Source organism: Pantherophis guttatus, chromosome 3 (genome assembly GCF_059756535.1).
Source record: "Pantherophis guttatus breed Tessera chromosome 3, ASM5975653v1, whole genome shotgun sequence".
In the NCBI taxonomy this organism is placed as follows: domain Eukaryota; kingdom Metazoa; phylum Chordata; class Lepidosauria; order Squamata; family Colubridae; genus Pantherophis; species Pantherophis guttatus.
The window spans coordinates 191,179,120-191,193,455 of record NC_142065.1 but is presented as its reverse complement, the minus strand read 5'-3'; the positions used below and the strand labels follow the sequence as shown (position 1 = coordinate 191,193,455).

General features: G+C 34.4%; 1 protein-coding gene across 25 annotated transcripts in view; it reads right to left on the bottom strand.

Moving 5' to 3' along the window:
- RIMS2 (regulating synaptic membrane exocytosis 2) overlaps nt 1-14,336 on the bottom strand; it is a 272,552-nt gene that overhangs the window by 150,108 nt on the left and 108,108 nt on the right. For 14 of the 25 annotated variants that reach the window (XM_087890824.1, XM_087890826.1, XM_087890829.1 and 11 more), the window contains 2 exons: nt 4,522-4,730; nt 3,207-3,326 (listed from right to left, as the gene is read on the bottom strand). In XM_087890824.1, the coding sequence (XP_087746950.1) occupies nt 3,207-3,326; nt 4,522-4,730 (329 nt within the window). Of the gene's footprint in view, nt 1-3,206; nt 3,327-4,521; nt 4,731-4,845; nt 4,911-14,336 lie in introns of all 25 variants that reach the window. The other 11 variants (XM_087890844.1, XM_087890836.1, XM_034422171.3 and 8 more) reach the window with 1 other exon arrangement.

Here is a 14,336-nt window from a genome sequence, read left to right as displayed (position 1 = left end):
CTTGCTTCACGTGCCCCAAAATAATAAGACCTCCCTGAAAATAAGGCCAAGCGCTTATTTCGGGGTTCAAAAAAATATAAGACAGGGTCTTATTTTTGAGGAAACACAGTAGTTTATATAGTATTTGGACACACAAAAATTGAACATACAGGTAACCTTCACTTATCAGCTGCCTTGTTTAGCGACTGCAAATGGCGATCACATGACCCCAGGATATTGTAACTGTTGTAATACATGTCAATTGCCAAGTGCTGAAATTGTGATCATGTGGCCACAGGAATGCAGTCGTAATTGTGAGGCTCAGTCAGAAGTCACTTTTTTCAGTGCCCTATAACTTCAAAGGGTTGCTAAACAAATGGTTGCAAGTAGTATCCAAGTCCTCTGTTATAATGTGAGAAAATTTATCACTTCCACAAACGTCAAAACATTTTTTTGCATATGTATAAGTAAGTGCCCAAGAATCTATGCATAATTTCATTAAACAATTCTGTTTGTAACACTGTTATTCATTCCAAACTATATTTAAAAGTGTGTAATGGAATCCTAATGCATTTTTTTTAAAAAATAAGTTTTTTTTAAAGTTTAATTTTTAATGTGTAAAGTATAGTTGTAGGGAAGCAACCTGCACAGTGCAAATATGAGAAATATGAGTTACACACAGAGGGATAAAGATCTACTGAAGAAATGCACAAGAGATAGTATGAACATATATATATATATATATATAGATATATATAAGAAAATTGATATATATATATATATATATTAATTTGATTTATATGCCGCCCTTCTCCGAAGACTCAGGGCGGCTTACAATGTGCTCAGCAATATTGAAGAACTGTCGAAAAAATATTCCTAAATCAATTAATATGTACCACTGAATAACATTCTGGAAAGTGAAGTTAAATGGGTCGTAGAAAATAGTGAAAACTACAAAGCTGTAGGAATTGATGAAATACTAACAGAAGTGTTTTAAACTTTGCAAAATGAGGTAGGTAGTGACAATGTATAAGTAGCTAGGGAAAAGTGAGCAGTGGCCAAGTGATTGAAAAATATAGATGTGTATTCCAATATCAAAAAGCACTGTGCTAAAGGATGCTCAGATTGCTAATCAACTGTATGTCATACAACAGTAAACTAATCCTCAAGATTTTGCAATATAGACATCAACAATACTTGAAAGAGAACTGACAGATGTACAACCTTGATTCAGAAAAAGCAAGAGCAACGAGGATAATACTACCAATATTCAATGAATAATTGAGAAGGCAAGGGAGTTCCGCGAAGATGTCTATTATTATTTTTTTCACTATCATTTTGATTATAGCTGGCAACAAACTGCAGATAACCCTTAAAAATGTAAATGAACTGGATCATTTCTTCTGCCTATTCAAAATTGTGAATGACGATTAGGAAGCGGCAAATAAGAATAGAATATTAAACAACGAAATGCTTGAAAACTGGGAACAGATTTCACCAAAATTGTATACTGTCATACAATTTAGTTAACTGATATTTGCTCAAAAAACTAATAGGGACTGTAACTATATCCGCTACTTGGGAAAAAGACTGTGACAGATACAGGAAAAATATTAAACTGCAAGAACTATCTTTAGAATGGTATTTTGAGTTCACTTTCTCTTTTTATTAAGCTTTCAGATCAGAGAAATACAGGTGTTACATACCCTCATTTACAAGGTTTGATATGACTTCCCTAGCCTCAGAGGGAAGGAATTCATTATTACACAGTGTATTTGTCTAGTATTTTTACTTATAGAGACCATCAGGGAGCAGTACACAACAGGTTTCATTCTTTAGATAAGTATTATAACACATCTGTAGCCATGATCTTTCAATGGGGCTCACATCCCTTAGTGGGAATTGAATTCATGTAAAATGAACTTATGAAAGTCATACAACTGAGGGCATGACATATGTAGCATCTGTATTTTTCAACCTTGAGGATTGAGTTTAATTCTCCAGTTGCTTCTAACTACATTGTCAAGGAAAATCATCAAAGATTTAATCTGTAATGTATATGTAAATAATTATGTATAACACTTTGGGGCAGGTCAGGCTAAATATACTAAATATAGCCAGGTATTAAAATTATGCACAATATTTCTAGTCTATATTAAGCCACACTACATATAACTGATCAGATGAAGTTGCTGAGCAACCTATAACGGCCGGCATTCAATGTTACATACATACAAATTCATATAATGTTATTTGCCTTTACATTCCAACTTTCTCGTTTCTTGCAAACCTGTTCCAAATTTGCTCAAATACTCTTTCTGAACTGTTTTGAGTTCAAAAAGATTTTGAATTGGTAATGCTTTAATTTGATGTTATTAAATTTGTATTTATTTGTTCAAATTTTATGGCTGCCTATCTCACATATGTGATTGGGTAGCTCACACAATTTTAATAAAGCCAAACAATACAAAGAAATGTCCAAAATATTAAGAACGAAAACCATTAAGACACACTTAAACAATTAAAAACTATTAAAGTCCAGAAAAACAAACTGTAGGAGAGTACAATCCATTTTATTAATAGTACTATCATTCTGCAGACTCCACACCATCACTGGATCTCCTGAGATGATGACAAACCCATTTCTTCAAGCCCTTTTGGAAGGCCAACAGAGTTAGGACCAATCTAACCTCCTAACCACCCCTATGGAGAATTATTTTCCATAGGGGTGGTGCCCTCCTCCTGGATCCCATCAGATAATATTCCTGGGTGAGACCCGTAACATGCCCCTTCTCCCAGACCTGATGGGATGAGTAGTTGTAACCAGAAAGAGCCAATCCCTCAAATAACCCAGCCCTATGTCACTTGGGACTTTATAGGTCATTACTAACACCATAAATAAACCCAGAAGAAAAACTGCCTATCAATGCAACTCACAGAACAGAGTTGTAATATGGTCTGATTTTAATTAATTAGTTAATTTAATTAACTTTTAATTAATAGTTCTTAATAAATTTATAACAAGAAAAAATAAAGCATCTAGAGAATATTTATTTATTCAAACTTATTGGCCACCCAACTCCAATGGACTCTTATCATTAAGTACTTTTTGTTAATTGGTTGTAAGTAGTATCTTTGTTTTGGAAAACAGTATTAAGATATAAAAAAAAAATAATTATTTCTAATAAAAAATATTTGCATCTGAACTGAAAACTTTGACTACTAACCTTAAGTCCAAGCATTGCTCCTGAATCTCTAGGCACGCTTCCATCTTTTAGGCGCTTATTTAACAAAATTCGGCCAATTAAGCCATCTCCATCTTTGGATGGCTGCCAGGTTACAGGATGCTACAGTATACATTAAACAAAATAAAAATCAGCAAAATTAAATTTGTGAAAAGGAATTCCAGCATCACATTTATTTGGCACTATTAAGTACTGTGAAATAGCTATGATTACACAATTACTGCTTTTGCAGATAGGAATCAGAATTTGTATCATTCCATTAGATTATCAGAAGACATTTTTCACATCTTCCTAAATAACTATACCAAATATACCTAAATCATACCTACACATTGAAAACAAATTCAGTTTATCATTATGGATCTGAAAACAGTGAACATCATTTCTGAATATAGAGAGCATGAATGGGGGATCTAACACAAAAAATACTTGAAAACTTAACAAATGAATTATGATCTTAAGTAATTAAAAATCCACATTTTACTTGAAAATAAATCCCACCATGTTCAGTCTCTAAAATTCATTTAAATGAACTAATAATTTAAACTTTTCTCTTAGCTATATCTGAACAGTTAATTCTTATTTACTACACACAGGTTCCAGAATAATACATATCAGTATTTCTGAAAAATTTAGCCAATGATTTCAAATTTAGAACATCTGGTTTTGTATAATCATAGCACTTTTTCACATAATGTACTAGTTTCATGCTCTCACATGTACACAAATAAACATGCACATTACATTTGGCAACAGTGATAGCCTACAACAGAAAGCAAGAAAGAGCCATAATAAACCACATACAGCAAATACAACTACTCCCCCATAATGCAGATAATATCACGGTGACAAAACAAATGAACATGGCAATGAAAGGGAAAAAAGAAAAACAATTCTGTCCAAATAGATACAGTTCCCCCTCTCCCATTTTTTCAACCTGGGAAATAAACTATTAATTTAATTTCCAACCCCAGGGGCATTAAAGTGGTAATTAAACATACCAATCCAGAAATAATTCTCATTGTTTAATCATAAAGATAATATCACCAAAATAGTATTGCATGTCCATGAAAGCAATGCTTCTTTTTAGTGCCTGGATAATTTTGTTCTTCCTTATACTTTTGGATGTTAATATCCACAGAGTGATCCATAATTGTGGTTTTGTTTTTCTTTTCTGCACCTCATAGAAATGTTAGATTAGACCTGCCTTTGTATTCTTAATCTGTTTTAATGAGTGACAGAGAGCAAACAAAGACCAAATGAGCAGATTAAAATGCAGGCACCACAAAGCCAATACCTTTTCACTATGGCTATGTTCCTCATTTAGAGTTGTGCTACTACAAGTGTCTACCCCAGAGTCCTTAATCTGAGGTTCAGACCATTCCAAGTCCTCTTCCAAAGACTGGCCACCAAAACACACCATTTTCTTTTGTCTTTCAGATAAGATGTTAGAGTCCGACAAAACTGCCTGCTCACTAGTTTTTCTTTTTCCCCTTTGACTGTCCCCTACAGGCATGGGATAAAAAAGGATACAAGAAAGAAAACATGCTGAGATGTAAATAAAACAAAGAAAACATGAAATGGTAAAGGAAACTAAATGGTAAGGCTCCACATGTCTCACCAAAGACATTGGGGATGCCTCACTGCTATGCCAAGATGTATGGTCCCAGCTGTAGTCCATGTCTCCTGTGAGAATCAGACAGACAAGATAGTGCAGCAAAGGAAAGGTGAAAGGAAGGATAGACAAAGATATAATAGATTTTGCATTTCTATCATCCTGCCTTTATTGCTTTACTCACTAGCATATTATTTGGAAAAAGAAGAAATCCCAAGGGAATATATGTATATATATATATATATATGATAAGTACAAGATAGTGTTCCTGTTTGTGCGCATGTGTTTGTATTCTGTATATATGATATGTAAGATTTTACAGATTTGGTATCACTAACATCACATTACATGCCAAACATAAAAAAGACATGAGTATATGACTTTCAGAAAAAGACATAGACAATTTATTGCAATGTAGCTTTTATCTGATCATGATTTTATCTGACCATGTTGAAAATGAGTGATTCCACTGAAATCAGTAGCTATAGAATCTATATATTCTTTCTTAATACTGTTCTATAAAATGGCCTTGCCTTTTTAAAATAAATCTTCTTAAATAAAACAACCTTTCCTTTTTTCCAACGTCTTTAAAATACTCATACACATAAACTGCAAACAAAAATCTGTGCAACTCTGATTTCCTGTCTGAAATGTTTATTTCATATTTTCACAAAAAAAGGAGGCAACACCAATAACGGATTTGAGACGCAGACAAAAATGTTGTCGATTTCTGCAATTTTACTTGAATATATTTATTTAAGCAACATGGGAAAAGGGGGACAGTTCATTAATTCTTTATGGAAACTCTCTATTTTTCCTATTCTACAAACTCCCCAATGCACTATTAATGAAACGTAAGTCTTCTGCTTCAGTAGATGTAAATATTTCAAATTTCTGATACACACATGATGAAAGTGAAATAATGATTAAGACACACACAGGCACTCATATAGCATCTTCAGCAACTCTTAAGTAAGCTACACCTTTTCCTGGGGTTATATGTTTGCTACATAATCCCCCCCACCCCCCCAAAAAAAAAGATTTAAGAATTTAATGGGAATGGAATTTGGATTTAATGTTATAACAGATACTTGTTACAGTTCAACAGATTCTATATTATATTGTTATGTCCCATTATATTGCCATTTTTGTTTCAAAATGCTGGCAAAATATTACTGTCTCCTTTAAGATAGTACAAAGAGTCACTAATCAAAGATGCACTGAAGCAAAATGAGCCATATGTACATGTTGCAAATATAACCTAAAAACATCCTCCCCAACAGCTTTCTTTAGGCTCTAGTAAGATGAATTAAGAAATGAGGATAGTGCCTTTTATGGTTACAAAAATAGATATGATTTCAGAAGATATTAATTTTCGTAAAAAACGCTGCAGTGATTTTAGACTGCATTCCAATCACATGTTAGTAAGACCCATGTGGAATATTACACCCAGTGTTGGATAAAATAATTCAGAAAAGCATACATTAATTAGAATGAATTAAGAGAACAGTCAAATATAGGAAAAACTATTTTAATAGAAAATGTTGAAGGAATATTTAGAGTTGAAAAGAGTAAGGAAATTTATTTACATTTATTGGCCATTCCACTAGACTCTGGGTCATGTACAAAACTAATAAAAATATTAAAACAGCTAAAAATATTAATTCAGTCAGCACAGACTGGAGTGATCCAACAGACAACAAAATAAACAAAATAAAACATGTGCTTTTAACAAATAATAAACATCAACTCCAGGCCTGGGACCAAAGCTAGCTTTCCAAACTTGTTCAGAATCATAGAAAAGGAGGCACCATCCTCAACACCATCTGTGTTTTTACCCTTGTATGTTGCCCATGTTCATGTCACTGTTACATGAACACTAAGTAATTGTATACATAAACAAACAAAGAAATTTATATTAATAGGATATTAAATTAACATCTAACACGTTAGGCATAACATCTGTGGAGATTCTGTTTTGTTTAATACATGGGTTTAGAGTTATTGTATGTTGTGTGAACTCAACCTAGGTTCCCCAAAAAATCAAATCCTCCACTGGAGTTGGACAGCTAATAAATCTCACATTAAAATATCTTAAATAATAAGACAGCTGAATATCTAGTAACAAAAATAAAAACTCTAAAAAACAGTCAATATATCCAACATTGGATTTAGATATTCAGATGTCTTAATTAGACATTTTTAACATGAATGTAGTGAGATAATGAGAATATTATTACTTAAAAGCTGTTCTCATCTGTGCCTAAATGGCTGCCCATTCATTCTGACTAAACATCAACATGAGGTTTCATTATCACTTCATTTTCCAAATCAGGCCTATAAATTTTTGAATCCCAAATAAGAGGAAAATTAATCTTAATATTTGGATCATATTCACCACCACCCTTTATCTTCTAAAACATTAATATACATTTAAAGATTTCCCCCCCAAAAAATCTTATTTGTAATTGTGGATTTTTTTTGGAAGAATTGTAATTGACAATTACCAAATTGGTTAAATTTGAACAACAATCTAGGTTAAGATATGTGGGTGCTATTTTGTATGGCCAGTATATTGTAGAAACCCAGAAATTTGAATTAATTCAGTAAATTAAATTTCTATTCATTAAAAGGTAGCATATTATGTGAATACAGATTTTTTTAAAAAAAAATAGGATGTTCATATGAAGTCAATTTACTGATGAAACAATCTGAATCTACTAACAAAAAAATTAAATTGCTTTTGGATCAGAGCAAAGAGATCTTAATTTAGGATTCTATTTCTCACAGCAGCCACTTACATCCTTGCATGAAATCCATAAGCAAGACAAAACTGTAGATATCACTGGCTCTCAAGCACCTGGTATTTAAAGAAACACTGTCTTGTCATTATATTTACTACAGTGGTGGGTTGCCCCCAGTTTGCACCGGTTCTATAGAACCAGTAGTAAAACCGGCGGGAGGCTCCGCCCACCGACCCCGACGTCATCAAAATGCTTCTGCGCATGCGCAGAAGAGCACTCATGGCCCCATTGCAAACCAGTAATAAAGGTAAGTAGAACCCACCCCGATCTACTAGCCATTAAGAGGGGACTTAATCAGGGATGGATTCTACTTACCTTTACTACTGGTTCACAACGTGGCCGTGCCTGCGTGCTTGCTTCACTAGTGCGCGCACACACACTCTTCTGCGCATGCGCAGAAGCATTTTGATGACATAGGGGTCGGTGGGCAGAGCCTCCCGCCGGTTTTACTACCAGTTCTATAGAACCAGTGCAAACCGGTGCAACCCACCACTGGACTTAATCTCTTTTTTAAAGTCTTTTATTTCCTCTTTTAAAGCCACCCCAAGTTTAAATGTGCTGCAGTCATTTTTTATATCAAATTTCACCTTTAACCTTCTCCTCATCCACGGCAAATGAAATATTTCCTGCTCTACCTTATTTGCCAGCTGGCTCAGGAATTCTGAGAGTTGAAATCCACAAATCATAAAAGGGCCATAGTTCCCCACCCCTGATCTAAATGTAATTTTACAACAAAATCAAAAGCAATAGAATCATTTTGCATTATGATCCTATTTCATCATTTCATCATTTTCTTTAAAGGTGCTCCTTTTTCAAGAAGCGTCATTCATTTAATCCACCAACTTCAGAAACAGCAGAAACCAATGCAACCAGACAGATGGCAGATTTTTTTTCAGTCTCCGTAATTTAGACCAAACTCATAACTTCCTTCCTAACAGAATTAAAAAAAAAAAAAAACACCACGGATGAAACGCCATGCAGATAATAGCTTGAAGAACAGGTCTTCCTCTGAAGAAAACTATCCAAATTTGCTTCCCATTGTATCACATTTTCAGGTTCATCAATATTATTTAACTTCTACCGTATGGTTTTAATATACATGCAATCTTTGTCCCTTATATTTTCTTACAGCACCATTTATCACCTTCTAAAGTACTTAACAATGGATCTACAGAATAGAACAAATTTCGCATTTCTTTAAAAAGTTCAGACCTGCTTTTTAATGCAAGCAACAGTTATGTGTGTATATTTACTAGTTGGATTATAACAGGCCTTGAATTTTTTTACCAAATCGTGATGAAAATGTCTCCCTTGAAAACAATATTTAGAAAATTCCCATATTCCATACAGAATATCCTCCTAATGCACATTCAAAGAACAAACCTACTTTTAGATGAAGGTATGATTTATATATTTGAATAAGCATAGATAAGGACTTGTCTGGTATAATTTTCTCTTGTAGCTTCAATAGAACAGCCTTTGGATGGGTAGGGATGATAAGAAGCCAAAACTATTTCTTACACAAGGTAATAAAAATTATTTTAAAAATTAATAGCAGATTTTTCTTTTTAAACAACTTATTTTTTTAAAAAAAAAATAAGGCAATGATTAAATTATAAACCTAAAGAAATTAAGACTTTTATTTGAATATTCTCTCTAACCTCAAAAGTAATAACTATTCAATGTGTCACAAGATTAAAGAAAATCCAATCTGGATTGTGATTAAGTAAAAAAACAATCTCCTATACATTTTTTAAAATATATACTTTATTAATATTTTACAGAAACAAATATTTAATGATTTATGTTCCACAAACAGCCTTGGTGGCGCAGCAGACTAAAGTGCTGTTAAGTAGCACTTAGCTGCCAGCTGCCTGCAATTACTGCGAGTTCAAATCTGACCAGGCTCAAGGTTGACTCAGCCTTCCATCCTTCCAAGGTAGGTAAAATGAGGACCCGGATTGTGTCCTTGTATTAAAAAAAAAAAAAAAACACTGCTTAGGGGGGGGCCGAAAGCCCTACTAAGCAGGTATATAAAAAAGTATGAAGGCTGTTGCTTAATGCATTGTAAGCCGCCCTGAGTCTCCAGAGAAGGGCGGCATATAAATAAATAAATAAATAATTCTACTAGATGCAGTTGTCATGGCACAGTCTTCAGATAAAACTTAGTTTTATCCCACAAGATAGCTAGGAACAAAATGCACTTCTCACTTATTCTGTTTTATTAAGTCTATCAATCTAGTAGCCATTTCTTCTAATTTCTATACCCAGCAATATTGGAACAACTTGCCTCCAGAAGTTGTGAATGCTCCAACAATGGAAATTTTTAAGACGAGATTGGATAACCGTTTGTCTGAAGTGGTGGAGGGTTTCCTGCCTAAAAAGGGTTGGACTAGAAGACCTCCAAGATCCCTTCCAACTCTGCTATTCTGTTAATATCACTGAAAGTGGTATTTCTATGGAGTGTAAATTTGCTTGGAGCATTTAATTTATGGAAAATCTGTATTCCTTCTAAAATCAAAATACAATTACTGCTTTAATCTGTTTACCTTTAATAAATTTATTACCTTTAATAAATACTGCCTTACAATAGCAACAAGCTTTCTTGATCCACTAATAGCCTTAATATTATTTTATAAAATAATACTTTGTGGGCTTTGCCTAAGAAAAACATTTCTTTCAAATGTTTTTTCTAACACTTATAGCCTAATTTTGTAAACGTTATGTGTGCTAATTCCACTATTTCCTAAATCACCATCCTGGGTTACAATAAGGAATTAATAATACATCCTTGCAAGGTTCTTTTAAAAGTTTCACTGATCATATGTGTAAATCATTTTGATAAATCAAAAACAATAAATGCTGCTAAAGTGTTGCAATGCAACTGCTAAGTATTATTTCCACACTGTACAAATAGTAACATTATACAGATGTCCTGATTCACACTAATACAACTGACAAAATATAACAGTTAATTTGGCGTGAAATTGAGAAGTCTTTTCAATACATTGTAAGGAAATGGTGTAAAATAAATAGGAAACACTCTTAGTAAGAGCCCCCCTTTTTCTTTACTACCACTTCTCATATATCTAATTTAGCACTAATCTTGCATGAAGCAATGTTGGGTTGCTACCGGAACTGGTAGCAGCAGTGGCGATAGGCTCCGCCCACTCACCCGGACATCATCAAATACACTCTGTGCATCCGCAGAAGCTTCTGCACATGCGCAGAAGTGACGCGCGCGGGCGAACCGGTAGCAAAGGTAAGTGAAACCTACCCCTGGCATGAAGGCTAACAAAAATGTAATATTAACTAAGTGAATGTGATTAGCTATGCATTAACCCTTACCCTCCATTACTGGCAAAAAGCAGCATCATAACATTTACCAAAAACTTTGATTTAATCAAGAGTTAATAGTCACAAAAATTCCAAATTCATTAATGCATTAAAAGTAGGGATTTGCTTTTGAAAATTTAAGCTGCTCCTTTTAACTTACATTTTCCTTAAACACATTCCATAATATCTCATACTGGGATCACATACAAGTTAAGACTATATACACAGGCTGAAAATAAATATTATAGGATAGAAGGCGCCAGTGCCATTGTTCCTCAATTCCTTCTCAATCTCTGTATTTCTAAAGAAACACAGATGTTGTTTCTCCCAAATTCTACACTATAAAGTTAAATAGCAAGCAATTTTATTTATAAACTTTTTTGTGTTAATTGGTATTGAGAAGTCCATTCCGGTAGTACCTATCTACCAATATCCAACTCAGCTTTTAATACCTGCCTTATATCACCCTTCTACCATCTATAAATGCTGCTTCTACCATTACTAACTAGAACAACCCTAGAAGGCCAATTTGCATATGGATTCCTGAATTTCATTGTTATTTCAAACTCACTTTGGCAAACCATTAAGTTTGAAAGGCCAACAGGCACTGATAGGAAACAGATATTTAATCTGTAGAATGCTGTCATATTGTTAAATTGTCTTTTATTTTTAAAATCTAACAAATAAATACAATGTAACATAAAAACACTAACCCAAAATAAAAGCAGTTTTAAAAAATTGAAGAAAGCTGTTAAGAGCAATTTAAAAAGCCAATTTAGATAGATGTGTCTTAACAGCTTGTCCAAAAAGCGACTGAGCTATTTGCAGGGAAGTTAAACCAATCACAGTAATTTACAATTTGCATTCTTTTTTGCTGCATAAAAAATGTCTTTAAATGACGAAGCAAAATACATGAAAAGAGTTGAAACCAGAGGTGGTATTCAGCAGGTTCTGATCAGTTCTGGAGAACCAGTAGGAGAAATTTTGAGTAGTTCGGAGAACCAGTAAATACCACCTCTGACTGGCCCCATCCCCATCTATTCTCTGCCTCCCGAGTCCCAGCTGATCGGGAGGAAATGGGTATTTTGCAGTAACCTTCCCCTGGAGTAGGAAGGGAATGGAGATTTTACAGTATCCTTCCCCTGCCACGCCCACCAAGCCACGCCCACCAAGCCACGCCCACAGAACCAGTAGTAAAAAAAATTGAATCCCACCACTGGTTGAAACCAAGTTTCTTTTTGTGGCATGCTCAACTGGGCTCTTACCAAAATAATGCAGTGGAGTCCTAAAACAAACCCATGTGACATGTTACATACTGTTGGTTTGTTACATGAGAATGATGAAAGAAAACATTGTAAACTTGAATGTCTTTGATGAAACATTTTGGAATGCTGTCACTATGGTGCCCTGCATTCCTCTATACTAGTAGAATACTAGTTTCAGATAGTATCTCTCTGTCTGATTTGATCTGGCAAGGTTAGCACACTCCAGTTCCAATTGATTAAGCAATGCCATCTATCAGGACCATCGAAAGGTCCAGAAAAGGACACCTTCTCTGTAGCCTTATAGCTTAAGAAGGTAGTCGCTAAAATTATCTTCTCCACAAAACCTTCACCAAAAAAACACAGAGAGAACTTTGGTGAGCCTGAATAAATGTTATTCCACTTGAAGTGCATTAAGCAAATTTAAGTTTATACAGGAACACTATCATTCTCTCCATTTTTTATTCTTTTTGGTACACTGAAACATAAAACAAGCAAGTGCTTCCAACAAAGAAAGGCAGCTTTGTGCGAAAAACTTCAGTATGACTGTAATTCATATTACATAACTGGCATCCACATATTCTCGAATTTCTAAGTAAACAAATTATATAACAAGAGCCCTCAAAATGAATCATAGTCTAAATGTTCACTAAAGCATCAAATATAAAACTTGAAATAATGTAATTTACATGTCCATTAAGAAAGTAACACATTTTTGTAACTTCTTTTTGTGACTGCAGAGAAAGATCATGATACCGGTTAAAATTTCTTTCTTAAGATTCATTTTCAAAATAGCAGTCACGACAAACATAGCAAATTGGTGAGGATATTCCCAACTAGTCGCCTCAAACCTTCAGTCACAAAGAATTTGCTACTTTGCAATTTGTTCTGGGCAGGTGGGCCTGCTTCCAAACAAGACAAAGAGCTGTAATCACTTGCTATTTCTAAAGATCGGCATGGGCCCATCTGAAAAATGTTGGGGCTTTATTGGGGCATAGATTAGATTTTCATATTGAGACTCATGAATACTTAATTCTTGGGGGGGGGAAACAGTTAAACAGGTATTCCCAAAGGTGCTTTTTTCAAAAGGCAACTGGACTTTCCAGTTTTGCTTTGAAGACGTTTTGCTTCTCATCAGAGCTGAAGAAGCTTCTTGGATGAGAAGCGAAGTGTCTTCAAAGAAAAACAAGGAGGTCCAGTTGCCTCTTGAAAAAAGCACTCTTGGGACCACCATGATCTGGATGACTGAGAATCTCCATAGTTAAATAGGTAGTAAAAGTAGTCCTTGACTTATGACCATAACTTGGACCAGAATTTCCATGGCTAAGCAATGCAGTTGTTAAATGAGTTGCACCCGATTTTACAACCTTTTGTGCCACAGTTGTTGAGTGAATCACTGCCGTTGGCAAGTGAATCACAGGGTTGTTAAGTAAATTCGGCTTCTCCCATGACTTTGCCTTGGGAAGGATACAAATGGTGATCATGTGACCTTGGGATGCTGCAACTATCTTAAATACATGCCAGTTGGTAAGCACCCAAAGTCTGATCATGGGACCACCGGGATGCTCCAATGGTTGTGAGCATGAGCACTGGTCATGTGTCACTTTTTTCAGTGCCACTGTAACTTCAAACAGTTGCTAAACAAATGGTTGTCAGTCTAGGACTTTGTCAGAACAGTGACTTTGAATCATTGTATAATTATTACTTCAAGAATTTTTCATAAATTTAAATTGAATGTGGTCTCCCTAGTTCACAACAGTGGCAGTATTTTCAATGAACAGGTTTTGATGGCCCAACTTGGGCTTTGGTCACTTCAGCGTTATCTGAGATGCTGGAATCTCCAATAATATCACATCAGCCGTTGAAAGTCCTTAAAAATGTTAAAGTGGGAATGATGGATTTAAAATTAAAATTGATTCATCAAATGTTGCATTTCAAGTTTACCGGAATCCATGAACAACATTTTGAAAGAATGGGTATCAGTTTTCCTTTGTTAGAAATGTAATAAATTTGAGAGATTGCTGACCAGGATTAAACCAACATAAATCTTCTAATCTTTAAAATGCCGTATGATATTTTGTCATTTTCATTTCAT